Source organism: Panthera tigris, chromosome B4 (genome assembly GCF_018350195.1).
Source record: "Panthera tigris isolate Pti1 chromosome B4, P.tigris_Pti1_mat1.1, whole genome shotgun sequence".
In the NCBI taxonomy this organism is placed as follows: Eukaryota; Metazoa; Chordata; class Mammalia; order Carnivora; family Felidae; genus Panthera; species Panthera tigris.
This window is the reverse complement of record NC_056666.1, coordinates 120,508,922-120,529,813: the sequence shown is the minus strand read 5'-3', so window position 1 is coordinate 120,529,813 and position 20,892 is coordinate 120,508,922. Positions and strand designations below refer to the sequence as shown.

General features: G+C 35.5%; 1 protein-coding gene across 1 annotated transcript in view; it reads left to right on the top strand.

The window, feature by feature from the left end:
* Window positions 1-20,892, top strand: part of SLC5A8 (solute carrier family 5 member 8) — a 52,872-nt gene that overhangs the window by 12,631 nt on the left and 19,349 nt on the right. The window contains exons 5-10 of the mRNA XM_007085663.3: window positions 527-681; window positions 3,346-3,486; window positions 7,428-7,557; window positions 10,069-10,157; window positions 11,256-11,368; window positions 14,091-14,158. Of these exons, the coding sequence (XP_007085725.2) occupies window positions 527-681; window positions 3,346-3,486; window positions 7,428-7,557; window positions 10,069-10,157; window positions 11,256-11,368; window positions 14,091-14,158 (696 nt within the window). The remainder of the gene's footprint in view (window positions 1-526; window positions 682-3,345; window positions 3,487-7,427; window positions 7,558-10,068; window positions 10,158-11,255; window positions 11,369-14,090; window positions 14,159-20,892) is intronic.

Sequence of the window (20,892 nt, the reverse complement as noted above, 5' to 3'; positions counted from 1 at the left end):
GGAAGGGATGTTTCAGCCAAGGACAGAGGAACTGGAGAGAGACTCTTGGCAAGTTTTTGGTAGTGGCTAGTACAAAATGATTTTAGTACTTCAACAACTGGTATGACCTTCTATATGCATACTTAATTGGATATCAGCCCTGCCTATGGGATAAAGTCCATGAAAATGCCTCTTGCAATTTGACTCTGAATTTTCTTCCCAACAATCTACCTATACCATTCCACTTTGTTTCAAAATGTATATCTGGCTACACTCAACATGCTATGTACTTTGACTTTTTATGCTTTTACCCATGCTGTTTTCTCTTCTGGGATGACCTTTCATCTTTGCCTCTGCTTCTGTCTGAAGGCTTGGCTCAAATCTCACCTTCTCTTGAAGGTTCTCCCAAGCTTACAATCTATGTTGAATGTACCTCTTGGCCCAGATCCATGTTTTCATTATTTTTATCCAACATAGCATATAAGCATGTAGATTATTAATAATGTCTGATAAAAGCATTAATCCTAATATACTTTTCTCCTCAAAGGGTGGTCTTAAAGCAGTTGTCTGGACAGATGTTTTTCAAGTTGGGATCATGGTAGCTGGATTTGCATCTGTGATTATACAGGCTGTAGTGATTCAAGGTGGGATCAGCACTATTCTAAATGATGCCTATAATGGTGGAAGATTGAACTTCTGGAAGTGAGTTGCTATTTACCTCCTGATCAATAGAATTCTCCTTTTTTTTCTATAAAAATAATCTTTTTATTGAAATAGTAAGTTTATAATAGACCTCTAACAAATAGACCTCTAAGAACATAGTACAAAAAATTGAAGCTGACAAGTTAATGTGTGAGGGGTTTCCACCAAGTCTTTAAGGGGTTGAAACAGTCAGTTGGTTAGTTACATGGTACTTAGAATGGTCCTTCTTCCTGAGAAAGGACTGATAGCAAAAGAGTAATTTTCTTCCAGATATTTAAATCTGGAATTGGTTAAAGGGTAGGGTAGGGCAATTAGAGAAGAGATAGTTGGGAAATAAGAAAAGGAAACCCTTCTTAAGAGAAAAACACCAGAAGATCATGCTGCCATTTTCATAGTTTTTTGTTTCAAGCAGCCTAGAGAATTTTTCTATTGATATTGCCCCAACAATATATAGTATATTATTATTATATTTCATAATTGTATATATGTATTAAATGTTATATAAAATTATATATTATTTCTAGAAAATTTATTAGAAAATTTATGACTAATGTTTCAAGTATCAGTAGATTGTGTAATATAGCATATCTTAAGCAGTTATTCATGTTTCCTGGAGAAAGACCAGTGGGAAAACTAGACATTTCATCCCAAATATATCACAAAACTTAAAACAATATTTAAAATACCTTCCATTGTGGTTCAGTAGTGTCATTCTTGTTATCATGTTCAATGTGGAAAGGGGCTTATTTTGACTTGGACCAGCGTATTTCCTCTTTAAGAAGCCCTACTTTGAGACACACAAGCTGAAATCACTGGCAAGAAGAAAAAAAGAAAAGCATTTCTTACTTGGTGGCTCTCTTCTAGTTTTTGAAAATGGCACTAACATTTGAGAAGAGATTTTTCAGAAATTGGACAGGGACAACATATTAATTTTCAGAGATGAGTTGAATTATGACAAATCAATTTCAACTATTTTCTATTATTACTATGACTACTTCAAGATTCAGATTCCAAGGAAGAGCACCTCCAATTGTCCTAGCTTGGGCATGATTCCATACCTTAGTTGGGGCAGAGCAGGACTTTGTATTGACAACCACTTAGACTATTTTATGGGGCAGTGGTTGTTTCCCAAAGCGTATTTGGGTTGCCATTACTAGAGGATGGGAGAATGGATACCAAGAAGCAGAAACAATCAGTGGCCACGCAGAAGATCTTGATTACTCCCAAATCTCTTCCTAGTAGGCTTAGATTGAGGGGAGAAGGTTTGGAACCAATAATTTTTTCTGCAAGTTAATTGTCACTGTGTATAAAGGCAACCCATATTGCTGCATTGAAGTGACACCTTTTACATTGATGAGAGATTATTGAAAGTAAAAGATTAGACATTTTCATGATGTTTACTTTGGAGCCTGCCAAGCATTAAATAATAAGAAAAGCATTATTGTGTATCCTTGTTATTCAGATATGTTTGAGAATATGGTGGGCAAAATATCTGCTCTGGTGGTGATAAGAGAAGGATTCTGTGTTGGTATTTTCTGTATGATCTATAGTTGTCATATATATTGTATATGACCTAAAACCACTAAATTGGCCGTTCTAAATCTTGTCTTACTTCCCTCAAGTAGCTCGCTGAGTCCTTTTGGCTCTTGATTTCCATTAGCTAATATAGTAGTTGCTTTCTCTGTAGGATAAAGGGTCAACACCCTTGAAACTCTTAAACTTTAATATGAAAGTTAGAGAATGGAATAGAGGCTCTTGTATTTCCATAAGAATGCCAGGATATGTATAAAATTAGAATACTTTCTTCAACTAATCTTAAATATAAGATTTGAGATGGATTTGCAGAATTTCACAATTTTTAGAAAGTTTCTTTGAAAGCCAATTTTGCAGAAATTTGTCAAGCTCATATTGTATATCATAGATGAATAGAATTATTCCTTCTAAGATAACACATTAAGAAAAGTTAAAAGACATATCAAATGTGGAAGTTGAGCTTTCTTTGTAACAATATTTGGGGCTTAAGTATATGTCATAAAGTGACTTTTCACTATTAGCATTTAGCTTGTGCACACAGCATTTTAAGAAAGGATGATTACACTGACATGGTAATTTTAGAATGCAAAAGCCTTTAAACTGCATTATCTAACTGAGTTCTTGATCTTGAATATAAATTAGAAGTCTGACTGTACATGTGCTAAGAGAAGAATTACGTATGCATTGTATAACAAAAAATTTTGTTAATTTTGTGTTCATTTCAGTACCACATCTATTGCTAGGGTGCACTTAGGAAATTCCCTCTCTTTATTGCTTTCTCTTTTCAGTTTCATATTTTTCTCTAATTACAGCATGGCAGACTTGTCTAAATAACAATTTACTAAAGCTACAGGAGAAAATTTTTATAAAATCTCAGAATAATTAGAACATTCATTTTTCCTCAGTCCCACCCAGAGTTTCCAATTCTCTGAAATTATCCACCTTTATTTCGTGGAACTTAAGCTAGAAATATTTCTACCTTTTTTATTACTTAATAAATTTGTACATATTTATGTATGTATCCATATTTACATAGATATACATTGCTTGCTTCCAAAAACTATTCTAGGATAATTTTCTATAGTTTTTTTGCTGATAGCTCAGATTTGTTTTCTGTTTCTTTTCATTTAGTTTTAATCCTAACCCTTTGCAAAGACATACATTCTGGACAATTGTTATAGGAGGGACCTTCACATGGACCAGCATCTATGGTGTCAACCAATCCCAAGTGCAGAGATATATTTCCTGTAAAAGCAGATTCCAGGCAAAAATGTAAGTCAAACTATGGTATAGAAATCATTAATAACCATCAGTTGTCTTTATTGAAATTCTTTCATTAGTCACACTTTGCTCAGGTTTAAGTCTTATGTATCATGAAATTCCAAGAGATAAATGATACTTAGTTATAAAAGGATCAAGTAAAACAAAGTGGCACTGTATATTTTAAACCAGATAATTTGAAATATTTATATGAATTATTTACTAAAATAAGTACTATCAAATAATGCATTTATTGTGTATCTATTTGTATAAGGAATTATGGAGGATAAAAAATTATAAATATATGGCTCTTATCATGAAGGAGCTTAATATCTAGTTAGGAAGATATATGCAAATATGCAAAAAAGTGAAATAACACTAGAAAAGTATAACAGTTCCATGGAAGGATAAAATGCTAGAAGAAATGGTCAAGGACATTATATTGCCGGATGTGTTGTGTTTTATTTTCAGACATAGTCATGGATTTATACCTCTGTTCTAACACTTGCTATTTGAGTGATCATGGGAAAGTTATTTAGTCTCCCTGAGTCTCAGTTTCTGAACTTACAAAATGAGCATAAGAAATACTATATATTTCATGAGAGGTATTGTAAAATGCTGTGTTCAGCACACACATGGTAGGGGGCCAGTAAATGTGAATTCCATTTTCTATCTCAGATCATAGGATGTGAAAGCAGAGGATGGGTGAGAGATTCCTCTCAAACAGGCAGATCCTGAATAATGACCATATGTGGGCAGGTAGAGAATAGTGGGAGAGCATTCCAGATAGACATTGATTTGAACATAGCCCAGAAGTCAGAAGGATAACATGATCAGGGAACTCTCAAGCCCATCATGGCTTGAAAAAAGAGTACAAATGGTGGCTGGTTCTTTCTCAGGAAGCCTCAGATCAGTGTGGTGACCACCATTCCCCATACTGATAAATAAGGCTAACTGGACCCACATGCATTTAGGAACTTAAAAATTCCAAATAGCTTAAGAGTAGCAGCATGATTAAAGTAGGATGAGGAATGCCAATTCTATTTCTATTCAAAGGAAAACATGAAAATATTGTGATGTCACATGTCAGAACTCAATATATTGAGGGTAAATTGGTTTAAACATGATCTGTCTTTGGAACATTCTGTAATAAAAGATCTACAAGAAAATCAGCACAGTAACTGGATATAGAATACCCCAAAAGTGAGCTTAGGGGTTCTGGTATTTTTAGGAACTTTGAAGGAATGTAATTTATACTTCCAGTAATCCACTGGACTTTAAATCTATGCTAGAGCTGATGCCTCTCCCAAATTAATTGTGCACATACTCTTTTGTTTCTTTGGGAACATGAAACTCAAAAAGCCCAATTTTATAACTAAAAGACCAGAATTGGAGCTTTAGAGCTTTCTTAATAAAAAACAATTTCCTTTGGAACGGCCCAGTGGGTCTCCTTAACAAGGCAGAATCCCTGAGCTCAGAGGAATCATTTTCTCCTACTTCTTTTCTTTTTTTTATTAATTTGTTTTATTTTTTATTTTTTAAATGTACATCCAAATTAGTTAGCATATAGTGCAACAATGATTTCAGGAGTAGATTCCTTAGTGCCCCTTACCCATTTAGCCCATTCCCCCCTCTCAGAACCCCTCCTGTAACCCTCAGTTTGTTCTCCATATTTACGAGTCTCTTCTGTTTTGTCCCCCTCCGTTTTTATTTTTTATTTATTTTTTATTTATTTTTTTTTAATTTAATGTTTTATTTATTTTTGAGACAGAGAGAGACAGAGCATGAATAGGGGAGGGTCAGAGAGAGAGGGAGACACAGAATCTGAAGCAGGCTCCAGGCTCTGAGCTGTCAGCACAGAGCCCGATGCGGAGCTCGAACCCACGGACCATGAGATCATGACCTGAGCCGAAGTCGGATGCTTAACCAACTGAGCCACCCAGGCGCCCCTCCCCCTCCGTTTTTATATTATTTTTGTTTCCCCTCCCTTATGTTCATCTGTTTTGTCTCTTAAAGTCCTCATATGAATGAAGTCATATGATTTTTGTCTTTCTCTGACTGACTAATTTCACTTAGCATAATACCCTCCAGTTCCATCCATGTAGTTGCAAATGCATTTTCTCTTACTTTTTTTTTTTTTTTTTTTTTTTTTTTAAAGTTCATTGATTTTATTTATTTATTTATTTTTGGAATTTATCTATTTATTTAAAATTTACTTTTTTTTAATTTTTTTTTATTTTTTAATATATGAAATTTACTGTCAAATTGGTTTCCATACAACACCCAGTGCTCATCCCAAAAGGTGCCCTCCTCAATACCCGTCACCCACCCTGCCCTCCCTCCCACCCCCCATCAACCCTCAGTTTGTTCTCAGTTTTTAACAGTCTCTAATGCTTTTTAACACTGGCTCCTTGGTGAGAATGAATCCTAGCCAGAAAGTTAAGACCTACTGACATTGATTGACCAGGGGCAGTATTAGATGTTGTTGATAAGAAATCTATTTGAATGGCACTAAAGTCAAATAAGACTATATAGTAAAGTATTAAACCCATGTATGAGCAAGGGTGTTAGAGCAGGAAAGCGTCTGTGTAGATTTTCTGATGATTTGGAGATGAGATACACTTATTACACTATTTTTAGACAATAACAAAACATAGAATAAATTTAGTCAATCAAGGGGAAAGGTTAGCAATCTGTTGCTTGACACCTGTTGAAGGTGGGTTCTCCTGAAACAGACTCTGAGATGGAGGCTGGCATGCTACAGTCTGTTAGGAAATCACTACCTGTAGAAGAAAATGGAAAGGAAGCAGGGTTGACTGGAGGGAGAATTTGGATTGTTATGCATTCTCAGCCAAGGCCTTAGGGGAAGCTCTAAATTTGGGCTGACTCATCAGATTTGTCCCAAATTAGGATGAGGGGACTTGTCCTTTAAACCTCTGAATCCACTAGTCATTGGACACAGGTGCCCCAGGGAAAGAGGCATGATATTGGGTGTTGCGCTTCTCTTCAGCCTAGGGCAGCTTGTATCAGTATCCAGTACAGCACCCCTGGGAGAACAATATAGTCACCTTCTGAGAGAGAGAAATGTTAACTATTCAACTGATTATTAAGACATAGAACTCAATGACATTAATATTCATAATATCAATAATTACCATTTAACAAATGTTATTACATGCCAAGCTATATGATATGTACTATTTCATTTAGTCTTATAACTCTATGAGGTAGGCGTTGTTATCTGTAGGTATAAATGAAGAAACTGAAGTTCACAGAGGCTAAATTACTTGCCTAGGGTCACATATGGTAGATCGAACTAGCGTTTATGTTCAGGTCTGACTCCAGTGATGTTATATAAGCCTTTATACTCTCCCAGAGCACACATCATGTATTATAATGGTGAACATTGTTTGGGAAGGTACCTGTTCAAGGAATGCAGATTTGCTTTTCACATTTATTAGATGATACTACAAACCACATTTAAACAAGTTTGATGAGTTGCTATGTAGATGCTAACAATGTTTAGCAGTTTAGAATTGCATTACTTTTATTTATTTATTTATTTATTTATTTATTTAGAATTGCATTACTTTTAAAAGGAAAGTGAGTAATGGTTACTGGTCTGTTGACTATTAAAAATCTTTATTTCATGATAAGAAGTTCTGAAGTAATATAATTACATATGATTATAAAGCTGATAACGCCCATGGAACTCTGACCAGGAGAATATAGTTATTTAATAGAGAAACCCCCATCTATTCCATGTATTTCCAAATATATTGTTGATTGAGAGCTTAAAGAGAAGGTTAGGCTAGAATAAAATAGATAGCAGTTTTGATAACCAAAAGATAATGTACATTTATTGAGTAATCATGAAGGTCTTTTCTGTTTATGTTACAAGTTTCCTAATCTTTAGGATGGAAATTACAATTGTCATTTGCTGACTTCTTTAGGTCTCTCTACATCAATCTTCTGGGACTGTGGGCAATCCTCACCTGCTCAGTGCTTTGTGGGCTCGCCCTATATTCCAGGTACCATGACTGTGATCCTTGGACAGCCAAGAAAGTGTCTGCACCAGACCAGGTTCAGTACCATGTCTTTCTTACATGTGCATTAAGGATACCCAGAAAGCTTATTAGCTGGGAGGAAAGAGTGTTCCTGTTTTTGTAGAGAAATAGCAAATGAATACAATGTAATTGTCTTTAATTTCTATAAAGCATTTGACAAAAACTTATTTTAGCAAATATAGTAAGAATGAAGAATGCTGTATCCAAGATTAAAATAGTGAAATACCTGGAAAAATTTCAAGCCAAAGGATCAGTAGAAATAGCTCAAGGCTGGGAGTAGAAATGTAAACACAGTTCAAGAAAAAAAAAATCCATGCACAAACCATGGTAGTGTAGAATATTTTACGGTTATTCTCATATCACTTATTTATCAATGGCTTACCTTCCAGTTTTTAAATGATAGATAAACAGATCTAATGAGTGAACATTTACTAAGTACCAACTATGCGATGAGATTCTATGCTCAGAGCTTTGCATGCTTTATCTCTTTTAATTCTCACAACCCTATAATTCTAATTTTAGAGATGAGGAAATGAGTGGCTCTCAGAGAGGTTATATAACTTGCTCAAGGTTACATAGCTAATAAATAAGAATAGCTGCAAGCACTTATCATACTGTTATAAGTGCTTTATATAGACTTCAACTCTGAATCCTTACAGCCACACTCTGAGGTAGGTGCTATGATTATCTCTCTTTCAAAGATGAGGAAACTGAGAAACAGACAAATCATGTACCCCTGGACAATCACAACAGAAAATGTCTATAATCTCCTAACCTTGAGACTCGTCATAGAATGACAATGGGGGTGGAGTGGGGTCTTGCATGCATGCACTTGTCATTTTGAGAGCCTGTGCTGATTTTTTTTTTTTTTTTTTTTTAAGAAAGGTTTCCTCCGAATTGGATGATTCCAGTGTTGTGTTGATTGTTAAGAAGTTAATCCAATTAACAGTTCCCTGGGGATACAATGCACATAGGCACAGTCAGTAGAAAGTCAGGTCAAAATCTTAACCTGAGGAGAGCAAAGATATATTTCTGTGACACTCTGCTGGACTTCACCGTGAGGAAGCAAGATTAGTGTTTAGATATAGTTTTACTACTTTTCTATCTGTCGGTCTTGCTAGTTCTACCTATACCTGAGGGGGTCATTCAGAATATGAAATATCACCCCAAAAACTTTTGAGAAAGTTGATGATAGGGTAGAGGATTTTAGATCTTGTTATAGCAGTAACAGTGGAAACTTGACTTTTGTTTTATATGGAATACTGCTTAAAGTGACACTTTTAAGATATCTTGGGAAAATTTGGTCTTGATTTCATAGAGAGATAACTGCTATTCTCTCTTTCTGAGAATAAAAATTTAGTAAGCTTTGGATAAAGTGGAGAAATTCTTAAAACAACTCAACACAGACCCTTGTAACAGTGGGTTAATAGTAGCAAACTATTGTTAAATGAAATCAAAGAGGCTGATAAGATAGGACATGCCATCCACTCTATACTGTCAGAGAAGGAATCAAGAATGTATCAATGCAAATGAAGGGAATTTTTCCTAGAAAATTATCCTCTTAGTACCCTTTTGATTTAAAAATTAGTGTTGCCAAAAGACTGGCATGTAACATAGTACTGAAGTAATACACTTTCCCATCCTTATTTAATATTTATTTTTCTTAAGTAACTTATCGAAAAGTAAGTTGATATCAGGAACTTTTCAAAAAGAAGCAAGTTTCAGAAACTTCCTGAGGGTACTCTCCACTTGTCACTATTTCTCATACTATATGCAGCTGTAATTACACTTTCAGTTCTGGGTAGTGATTGAAGTTCACAAAGATATCTTTGAGTCATCAAGTCAAGTTAAATTAATTTAACTATGCTGTTTGCTTAAGCATAGAGGTATGTAAAATATTTCCTTTAAATTGTTTTATTATTCTAAAGAATGAGAACAGCTACTTTTTAAAAAAAATTTTTTAAATGTTTTTATTTATTTTTGAGACAGAAAGAGAACATGAGCAGGGGAGGAGCAGAGAGAAAGGGAGACATAGAATCCAAAACAGGCTCCAGGCTCTGAGCTGTCAGCACAGAGCCTGACACAGGGCTCAAACTCACGGACTGAGATCATGACCTGAGCTGAAGTTGGACACTTAGCCAACTGAGCCACCCAGGTGCCCTGAGAACAGCTGCTTTTTAATCAAGCATTTACCATATTCCATGTACTATACTAAGAGCTCTACATTTAACTTTTATAGCAAGTATATGGGATTCGTATTATTACCCCTCATTTACAGGTGAGGATACTGAGTCTTAGAGAAATTAAGTAACAAAAATTACTTCTGTCTGAATCTAGAATCTGTATCCTTAACTACTGTGCTATTCTTTTAAGTGTTAGCAGTTAAATAATATAATTTTTCATATTTAGAAATTTCAATTATGTGGAATAAGTTCCATTAGTTCTTGAAGAACACAAGATAAATGATACATTAATAATTTTATTTGGTAGCAAATAGCACTCAGGAGTAAATTTTGGAATTTTTCAGCTCATGCCTTATTTGGTACTGGACATTCTACAAGATTATCCGGGTCTTCCTGGACTTTTTGTGGCCTGTGCTTACAGTGGAACATTAAGGTATGAACTATGACCCTAACAGTACATGGTTTCCCTATTGGGATCTTTCTTTTGTTATTGGATATTTTGGGGGATAAAGCTGAATTCTGAAAATGAGCACAAATAGGGCCCAGTGAGTAATCTACTCTGTGTATCCTGTTGTTCTCAGTTTCAGTCTTACCTCTGTGGACTAGCAGTCTATTATCCTCAGTCTCCACTTTTAACTTGGTCCCTGCTGTCTAATACATCATCACCTACCCTGGAGGGTCACTATAATAATGATCAGTTGGTGGTAGTTTTCACTGATTATCAAAAATGGGTACCTATGGTCTCAGTTTAAAATATATGGATAGATAAAGCATGGTCAAATGGAAAATTAGAATTAAAATCTCCTGTTACATGCTGAATAATATGCACTGTCCAAAGACTCTTGTTCTGTGTTTGAACTTACTTATTGCACTTTCTTCTAGTGTTTGTGCCAGGGATTTTTTTTTTTTTTTTTTTTTTGACAGAGAGAGTGAGAGAGCATGAGCAGAGGAGAGGAACAGAGGGAGAGAGAGAGAATCCTAAGTAGGCTCCACGCACAGAGCCCAGCACACAGGCCTTAATCCCATGACCCCAGGATCATAACCTGAGCTGAAATCAAGAGTTGGACGCTCAACCAACTAAGCTACCCAGGTGCCCCTGTGCCAGGAAATTCTTGATTAACATGTACAGTGTATGTTAGTGAGGATTCAGGAAATTAATATTATTGATATTTATGGCATATATTAGTGAGGATTTATGATAGTCCTTTCTCTGCACAAAGAAAAATAAGTTTTAAAGCCACTATATAATAGTATTGTGTAGTCTGTAGATTGTTTCCATAGACACTGAGAATTTATTGCAAAATGGAAGCAACATAAAATTGTCCTTTCTCACTATTAAGCCTATGGATGTTGACTGAATCATTCTTGGATGATATCAGTTTCCAGAAAGAAGATGTTGTGATCATGAAAAATATAGTAGAAATCTGGTTATATTTCAGCAATGACAGTTTGTTTCCCCCTTTCTTATTCCTACTTAAAGTATTATTAAAGTTAAAATATTATAAATCAAAAGTTTGATTTTCTCTTACAGCACAGTGTCCTCCAGTATTAATGCCTTAGCAGCAGTAACTGTGGAAGATCTAGTTAAACCTCACTTCAGATCACTCTCAGAAAGGTCTCTCTCTTGGATTTCCCAAGGACTGAGTAAGTTTCCATGTTCACAATTCTATTTTAGCCCTGGGAGATGATTTTTAGAGATACCAGAAATTCCTTTTCCTGGAAGACACAGAGTAAGAACCTCTGAGTGTAAGTGTATCTATGCATATGCATGCCTGTCACTAAGCACAGCCATCCCATATTTGCAATCAAGATTTGGGAGACCCTTCAAGTGATTAATTGTCAGGGGGCCACAAAGAACAATTTCCTTATCTGGCTGTCCTTCTTTTTGAACTTCTTCTTAGCTACAGAAAAAAATCCAACCCTTTTCCTTTCCAAACTTTAGCCCACGGTTTTAAGAAATACCCTTAGTTTGGAGGCAAGAGCCCACATTTTATTACCTAAGAGCTCACTGTCAGTTTAAAGTACATAGTCTGTGTGTATGAATTGAAGATAAACAGAGTGTTATGATTTTTGAACCATCTTGATTGTCTATTCTGTCTGTACATGTAGACTGCTCTAGAGATAGTCAATAAAATTGTACAGGGAAGGCTCATCTTCTATTTATAGATATAGGACCTTATGAGGGGTTAAGTATCAGTTGAATGGAAAGGTTTAAAGACCCCAGTTCCCAGATGTCCCAAATGTAACAATCTGACTCAAAGAAATCTGGCTAGTGTACTTCATTTTTTGTTTTTGATGTTTTGGTTATATGTGTTCTGGAATGAATGACTAACAAACTTGTTTTTTCAAAAGAATCTTTAACTACAACCCAATAACACTAATAGACTGCCAAAGAAATAGTAAATAATATTCTATTTTGAACCATAATTCTATATGTAATTGTCTTGACTATCATCTGGAATAAGTACTTAGTTTCTATTTTTCAGTGTCCCTTACATTTTTTTTTTAATTTTTTAATGTTTATTTATTTTTGAGAGAGACAGAGACAGAATGCAAATGGGTTAGGGGCAGAGACAGAGAGACAGAGAGAGACACAGAATCCGAAACAGGCTCCAGGCTCCAAGTTGTTAGCACAGAACCCGATGTGGGTCTTGAACTCACGAGCTGTGAGATCATGACCTGAGCCAAAGTTGGATGCTCAACTGACTGAGCCACCCAGGCGCCTGAGTGTGCCTTACATTTAAATAACATTGCATAATTTTATTAGGTGCCCAATTTTAATCCTGCAGCATAATTTCAGAATGATACAATGCTTCCCAAAGAGTATTTAGATTGGTTTGTTATAGGATTATCAAAACTGTGTGGTTTTCAATAGAAGCTTTTGAAGCCAGACAGACCTAATCTTGCTCACCAATTTATTAGCCTTAAGCAAACCCACTAATACAGCTTGAATTTCTTTATATGGAAAATGAAACAAAATGTGTTCACCTTGCGGGTACAATGAGGTTTAGAGATAATGCATATAAAACAAGAGGCACTAGCTTGTGCTCAAGGAAGGATGTTGATAATGATTAATAACAAATCAACTCTGCTAGTGTAGATGAGGTTTTTGTTTACTTTGAAGGGTTATGTAAAGTCATTATCTTGAGATATGTACAGTAAAGGTATCATAGAGAAGAATACGGCAAATGATTTGAATGTGTTTCCAGTAACTTTGATACCAAAACCCATAATGGTGACCATCCATGAGCAATCAGATAGAGAAGAATCAAGCTAAATATGTTAGAAATACCATTTACATTAGGATTAAGAGGTATAAAAATGATTGTATCTCAAGCTCTTTGCAAAAACTTAATGTAAGGTTTCCATTCAGGTGCAAAAAGGTCATTTACCCAATATAATTAACAAAGGTGTGAATGCTAGTGTAAGTCAGATAGATATAAGGAATGCACTAATTTTATGATGAGCAAAGCTATCATTCATTTTTTTTGTTTTGAATTTTATGCGTGGGAAATTATATTGACTGATTTCAGGTGATTTGTGCTGAATGGAAGTCTTCAAAAATAAAAATCTGGGTGTGTGTGTGTAAATTTTAATTTAATTTCAAAAGTAAAACATGTACTTGGAGAAAATCTGGAAAATATTGAAAGCCAAAAGAGAAAAAAAAAAATCCCATAATCTATAATCTGGCCAGCAGTGGTGGCTTGAGAATTTCTATAAAGTTGTGGGGAAACAATTTGGTAGAAGGGGTAATATCATACTTGTCTTTGATGCTATCTTTCTTGGCTAGTTTAACAAGAAAGGGTTGGGTATGTTGATTGAGATAAGAAGAGGGCTAAAGGTCCTAAACCACCCCTTGGTGTGGATGAACACTTCCTGGGAGAAATGGACACTTCAAATCAGAACACTCTAATTTCTGATGTTTATTAATCCTCTCCCCCATCATGCTGTACACAGCAGAGCTGGATTGTGTCCTGTTTCTGGCAAACTGAAAACAGAGACCTAAGCCTTCCTTTATAAACAAATGTTTATAGAGGATTAGATTAATAACACAATAGTTCTTAGCTTTAAAGTCCCTGTAGTTAATGCTAGGGATTTTTCACTTATATAATCTAATGTAATTAATCCTGAGACACAATATCAGAGTTTTCTTTCCTCTTTGCACTCTGCTGATCTTGTAAGAAAACACCCCTTCCTTTTTTTTTTTTTTTTTTTTTTGTCTGGCTTTGATGTATGTGGCCATTTTTCACCACAATCATCACAATCATATTAATTACTTTGAATCAAAGGTGTGGTAGCTTATTCTATTGAGAATTCGAATCCTCTGGGTCTGAATTTTATACTGGCTTTTATATCATCCATCTAGGTGTGATGTTTGGAGCTCTGTGTATTGGAATGGCTGCACTGGCATCACTAATGGGAGCTTTGCTGCAGGTAAGAGCTGATTCTGGAAGCTTTGAATCCTAATCACTGAATTCTTGTTTTTTAAATGTTGATGTGACCATCCTTCCAGACTTCTCTATTCATCTATATGTACACATATCAAGGAACAGAGATGACTAAATTCTTTAAATTTTTTAAAATTAAACTTTCTATTTTCATATAATTTTAGATTTACATGCAATTTTAAGAAATAATACAGAAATATCTCATATACCCTTTACCTAGTTTTTCTCAATGGCGTGAGACTTAGAATGATGTTCTTTTTTTCCCCTTTCCCCATGGATGTCCAGTTGTAAAGGCTATCTTTCTTCCATTGACTTACACCTATATTAAAAATCGGTTAGGGGGCGCCTGGGTGGCTCAGTTGGTTGAGCATCCAACTTTGGCTCAGGTCATGTTCTCACTGCTTGTGAATTCGAGCCCCGCCCTGCATCAGGCACTGTGCTGACAGCTCAGAGCCTGGAGCCTGCTTCAGATTCTGTGCCTCCCTCTCTCTCTTTACCCCTCCTCTGCTTGCGCTGTGTCTCTGTCTCTCTCTCAAAAATAAATAAAACATTAAAATTTTTTTTAAAAAAATAGGCATATTTGTGTGGGTCTATTTCTGGTTTCTTTATTTTGTTCTATTGATCTATGTGTCTATCCCTCTGTCAATACTACACAGTCTTGATTTGTATGGCTTTATAATAAGTCTAGAATCAGGTAAACTAATTTCCACTTTATTCTTATTTTTAAAAATTGTTTTAGCCATTCTAGTTCCTTTGCCTCTCCATATAAAGTTTAGAATAATCTTCTCTATATCTAAAAATATGTTATTTAGATTGTGATAGGATTGCATTAAATCTGTATATCATTTTGGGGAGAATTGACATCTTTATTATGCTGAATCTTTGAATCCATGAATGTAGTATATTTCTTCATTTAATTAGATCCCTGGTTTTTCTCATCACCATTGTGTAATTTTCAGTATACAAGTTGTGTATGTATTTAGTGATATTTACACCTCGGTATTTCATTTTAAGAATTTTAAAAAAGTTTTTATTTTAATTTCAGTTAGTTAACATACAGTGGTATATTAGTTTCAGGTATACAGTATAGTGATTCAACAATTCCATACATTACCTGGTGCTCATCATGACAAGTGGATACTATAATCCCCATTACCTACTTAATCTATCCTCCTACCCACCCTCCCTCTGGTAACCATCAGTTTGTTCCCTATAGTTAAGAGTCTGTTTCTTGGTTCATTTCTCTCTCTCTCTCTCTCTCTCTCTCACTCTCTCTCTCTCTCTCTCTCTCTCCCCCTCCCTCCTTCCCTTTGCTTGTTTGTTTTGTTTTAAATTCCACATATGGGTGAAGTCATATGGTATTTATCTTCCTCTGACTGACTTTTTTCACATAGCATTATACTCTCTAGCTCCATTCACATGATTACAACTGGCAAGATTTCATTCTTTTTATGGTTGGCTAATATTCCACTACACGTACATGCAAATACACACACAACACATATTTATCCTTTCAGTGGACACTTGGGCTACTTCCATATCTTGGCTATTATAAACAATGGTGCTATAAACATAGGGGTACAGGTATCTCTTTGAATTTGTGTTCTTGTGTTCTTTGGGTAAATACCCAGTAGTACAATTACTGGATCATAGGGTAGTTCTATTTTTAACTTTTTGAGGAACCTCCATATTGTTTGCCAGTATGCATGCCCAACAACAGTAGAATGCACCAGTTTCCATTCCCACCAATTGTTCACGATGGTTCCTTTTTCTCCACATCCTCATCAATACTTACTGTTTCTTGTGTTGTTTTTAGCCATTCTGATAGGTGTGAGGTGATATTTTATTGTAGTTTTGGTTTGTATTTCCCTGATGATAAGTGATGATGGGCATCTTTTCACGTGTCTGTTGGCCAATGTCTTTGGAGAAGTGTCTGTCCATGTCTTCCGCCCATTTTTTATTGGGTTATTTGTTTTTTGGGTGTTGACTTTTAGAAGTTCTTTAAATATTTTGTATACTAATCCTTTATCAGATATGTCATTTGCAAATATCTTTTCCCATTCAGTAAGTTGCCTTTTAGATTTGTGCATTGATTTCTTCACTCTGCAGAAGCTTTTTATTTTGAGGTAGTCTCAATAGTTTATTTTTGCTTTTGTTTCCCTTGCCTCAGGGGACCTATGTAGAAACAAATTACTACAGCCATTGTCATCAAAATTAACTATCTGGGTGCTCTTCTAAGATTTTTATTGTTTAAGGTCTCACATTTAAGTCTTTAATCCAATTTGAATTTATTTTTCTATATTGTGTAAGAAAGTGGTCCAGTTTCATTCTTTTGCATGTAGCTGTCCAGTTTTCCCAACACCATTTGTTGAAGAAAGAGACTGTCTTTTTCCCACTGGATATTCTTTCCCGCTTTGTTGAAGATTAATTGAGCATATAATTGTGGGTTTATTTCTGTGGTTTCTATTGTGTTTCATTTATCTTTTGTCTACTTTTGTGCCAGTACCATATATACTGTTTTGATTACTACAGCTTTGTAATATAACTTGAAGTCTGGAGTTGTGATTCCTCCAGCTTTGCTTTGCTTTTCTAAGATTGCTTTGACTATTTGGGGGTCTTTTGTGGTTCCATATAAATTTTAGAACTGTTTGTTGTAGTTCTGTGAAAAATGCTATTGGTATTTTGATAGGGATTGCATTAAATGTGTAGATTGCTAGGGTAGACTAGACGTTTTTTTTGTTTGTTTGTTTGTTTTTTTACTTTTTTTTTCAATATATGAAATTTATTGTCAAATTGGTTTCCATACAACACCCAGTGCTCATCCCAAAAGGTGCCCTCCTCAATACCCATCACCCACCCTCCCCTCCCTCCCACCCCCCATCAACCCTCAGTTTGTTCTCAGTTTTTAAGAGTCTCTTATGCTTTGGCTCTCTCCCACTCTAACCTCTTTTTTTTTTTCCTTCCCCTCCTCCATGGGTTTCTGTTAAGTTTCTCAGGATCCACATAAGAGTGAAAACATATGGTATCTGTCTTTCTCTGTATGGCTTATTTCACTTAGCATCACACTCTCCAGTTCCATCCACGTTGCTACAAAGGGCCATATTTCGTTCTTTCTCATTGCCACGTAGTACTCCATTGTGTATATAAACCACAATTTCTTTATCCATTCATCAGTTGATGGACATTTAGGCTCTTTCCATAATTTGGCTATTGTTGAGAGTGCTGCTATAAACATTGGGGTACAAGTGCCCCTAAGCATCAGTACTCCTGTATCCCTTGGGTAAATTCCTAGCAGTGCTACTGCTGGGTCATAGGGTAGGTCTATTTTTAATTTTCTGAGGAACCTCCAGACTGTTTTCCAGAGTGGCTGCACCAGTTTGCATTCCCACCAACAGTGCAAGAGCGTTCCCGTTTCTCCACCTCCTCTCCAGCATCTGTAGTCTCCTGATTTGTTCATTTTGGCCACTCTGGCATGAGATGATATCTGAGTGTGGTTTTGATTTGTATTTCCCTGATGAGGAGTGACGTTGAGCATCTTTTCATGTGCCTGTTGGCCATCCGGATGTCTTCTTTAGAGAAGTGTCTGTTCATGTTTTCTGCCCATTTCTTCACTGGGTTATTTGTTTTTTGGGTGTGGAGTTTGGTGAGCCCTTTATAGATTTTGGATACTAGTCCTTTGTCCGATATGTCATTTGCAAATATCTTTTCCCATTCCGTTGGTTGCCTTTTAGTTTTGTTGATTGTTTCCTTTGCTGTGCAGAAGCTTTTTATCTTCATAAGGTCCCAGTAATTCATTTTTGCTTTTAATTCCCTTGCCTTTGGGGATGTGTCGAGTAAGAGATTGCTACGGCTGAGGTCAGAGAGGTCTTTTCCTGCTTTCTCCTCGAGGGTTTTGATGGTTTCCTGTCTCACATTCAGGTCCTTTATCCATTTTGAGTTTATTTTTATGAATGGTGTGAGAAAGTGGTCTAGTTTCAGCCTTCTGCATGCTGCTGTCCAGTTTTCCCAGCACCATTTGTTAAAGAGACTGTCTTTTTTCCATTGGATGTTCTTTCCTGCTTTGTCAAAGATTAGTTGGCCATACGTTTGTGGGTCTAGTTCTGGGGTTTCTATTCTATTCCATTGGTCTATGTGTCTGTTTTTGTGCCAGGTAAATGGTTTTTTAAAATGTATTGTTGGATTCAGTTTGCTAGCATTTTGTTGAGAATTTTTGCATCTATGTTTATCAAAGATATTGATTGGTCTGTAGTTCTCTTTATTATGGTGTCTTTATCTGGTTTTGGTATCAGAGTAATGCTGGCCTGAAAGAATGAAATTAAAAGTTTTCCTTCCTCTTCTATTTTTTGGAATAGTTTGAAAAAAATAGGTATTAATTCCTCTTTAAATGTTTGGTAGAATTCACCTGTGAAGCCATCTGGTCCTGACCTTCTATTTGTTGGCGTTTTTGATTGCTGATTCAATTTCTTTGCTGATAATTGGTTTGTTCAAATTTTCTATTTCTCCCTGTTTCAGTTTTCATAGATTATATGTTTCTAGGAATTTTTCCATTTCTTCTAGGTTGCCCAATTTGTTGGCATATAGTTTTTCATAATATTCTAATTGTTTGTATTTCTGTGGTGTTGGTTGTTATTTCCCTCTTTCATTTGTAATATTATTTATTTGAATCATTTCTCTTTTTTTCTTGATACTTCTGGCTAGAGGCTTAGCAGTTTTATTAATTTTTTCAAAGAACCAGCTTCTAGTTTCATTGATGAGTTCTATTTTTTTTTTTTTTTTTTAGTTTTTATATAGTTTATTTATTCTCTAATCCTTATTATTTCCTTTATTCTTCTGGTTTTAGGCTTTGTTTGTTGTTTGCAGGTGTAAGGTTAAGTTGTTTATTTGAGACTTTTCTTGTTTCTTGATATAGGCCTGTATTGCTATAAACTTCCCTCTTAGAACCACTTTTGCTGTATCCCAAAGGTTTTGAACTGTTGTCTTTCATATTCATTAGTTTCCATGTACTTTTTGATTTTTTCTTTTATTTTCTGGTTGACACATTCATTGTTTAGTAGCATGGTATTTAACCTCCATGTATTTGTGGTCTTCCAGATTTTTTCTTGTGGTTGACTTCTAGTTTCATAGTGTTGTGGTTGGAAAAGATGCATGGTATGATTTCTATCTTTTTGAATGTGCTGAGGTTTGTTTCGTGGGTTAATATGTGATCTGTTTTGGAGGATGTTCCACGTGTACTCAAAAAGAATGAGTATTCTTTTGTTTTAGGATGGAATTATTTGAATATATCTGTTAAATCCATCTGGTAGTGTATCATTCAAAGCCATTGTTTGCTTGTTGATTTTCTGTTTAGATGAACCGTCTATTGATGTAAGTGGAGTGTTAAAGTTTTGTACTATTATTGTATTGCTATTGATTATTTCCTTTATGTTTGTTAATAGCTGCTTTATTTATTTGGGTGCACCCTCCAACTGTCTAAGTCTTATTTATTCTTCAAGTTTCTTTTTTTCTTTATTTTTTTCTTGTCTGTGTATGTTATAATTTTTTTAATATGAAATTTACTGTCAAATTGGTTTCCATACAACACCCAGTGCTCATCCCAAAAGGTGCCCTCCTTAATGCCCATCACCTACTTTCCCCTCCCTTCCACCCCCCATCAACCCTCAGTTTATTCTCAGTTTTTAAGAGTCTCTTATGGTTTGCCTCATTCTTCTCTGTAACTTTTTTTCCCCTTCCCGTCCCCCATGGTCTTCTGTTAAGTTTCTCAAGATCCACATAAGAGTGAAAACATGTGGTATCTGTCTTTCTCTGTATGACTTATTTCACTTAGCATAACACTTTCCAGTTCTATCCACATTGCTACAAAAGGCCATATTTCATTCTTTCTAGTTGCCAAGTAGTATTCCATTGTATATATAAACCTCAACTTCTTTATCCATTCATCACTTGATGGACATTTAAGCTCTTTCCATAATTTGGCTATTGTTGAAAGTGCTGCTATAAACATAGGGGTATAAGTGCCCCTATGCATCAGCACTCTTGTATCCCTTGGGTAAATTCCTAGCAGTGCTATTGCTGGGTAATAGAGTAGATCTATTTTCAATTTTTTGAGGAACCTCCACACTGTTTTCCAGAGTGGCTGCACCAGTTTGTATTCCCAGCAACAGTGCAAGAAGGTTTCTGTTTCTCCACATCTTCGCCAGCATCTATAGTCTCCTGATTTGTTCATTTTAGCCACTCTGACTGGCGTGAGGTGATATCCAGTGTGGTTTTGATTTGTATTTCCCTGATGAGGAGTGACACTGAGCATCTTTTCATGTGCCTGTTGGCCATCTGGATGTCTTCTTTAGAGAAGTGTCTATTCATGTTTTCTGTCCATTTCTTCATTGGATTATTTGTTTTTTGGGTGTGGAGTTTGGTGAGTTCTTTATAGATTTTGGATACTAGCCCTTTGATATGTCATCTGCAAATATCTTTTCCCATTCCATTGGTTGCCTTTTAGTTTTGTTGATTGTTTCCTTTGCAGTGCAGAAGATTTTTATCTTCATGAGGTTCCAATAGTTCATTTTTGCTTTTAATTCCCTTGTCTTTGGAGATGTGTCAAGTAAGAAATTGCTGTGGCTGAGGTCAGAGAGGTTTTTTCCTGCTTTCTCCTCTAGGGTTTTGATGGTTTCCTGTCTCACATTCAGGTCCTTCATCCATTTTGAGTTTATTTTTGTAAATGGT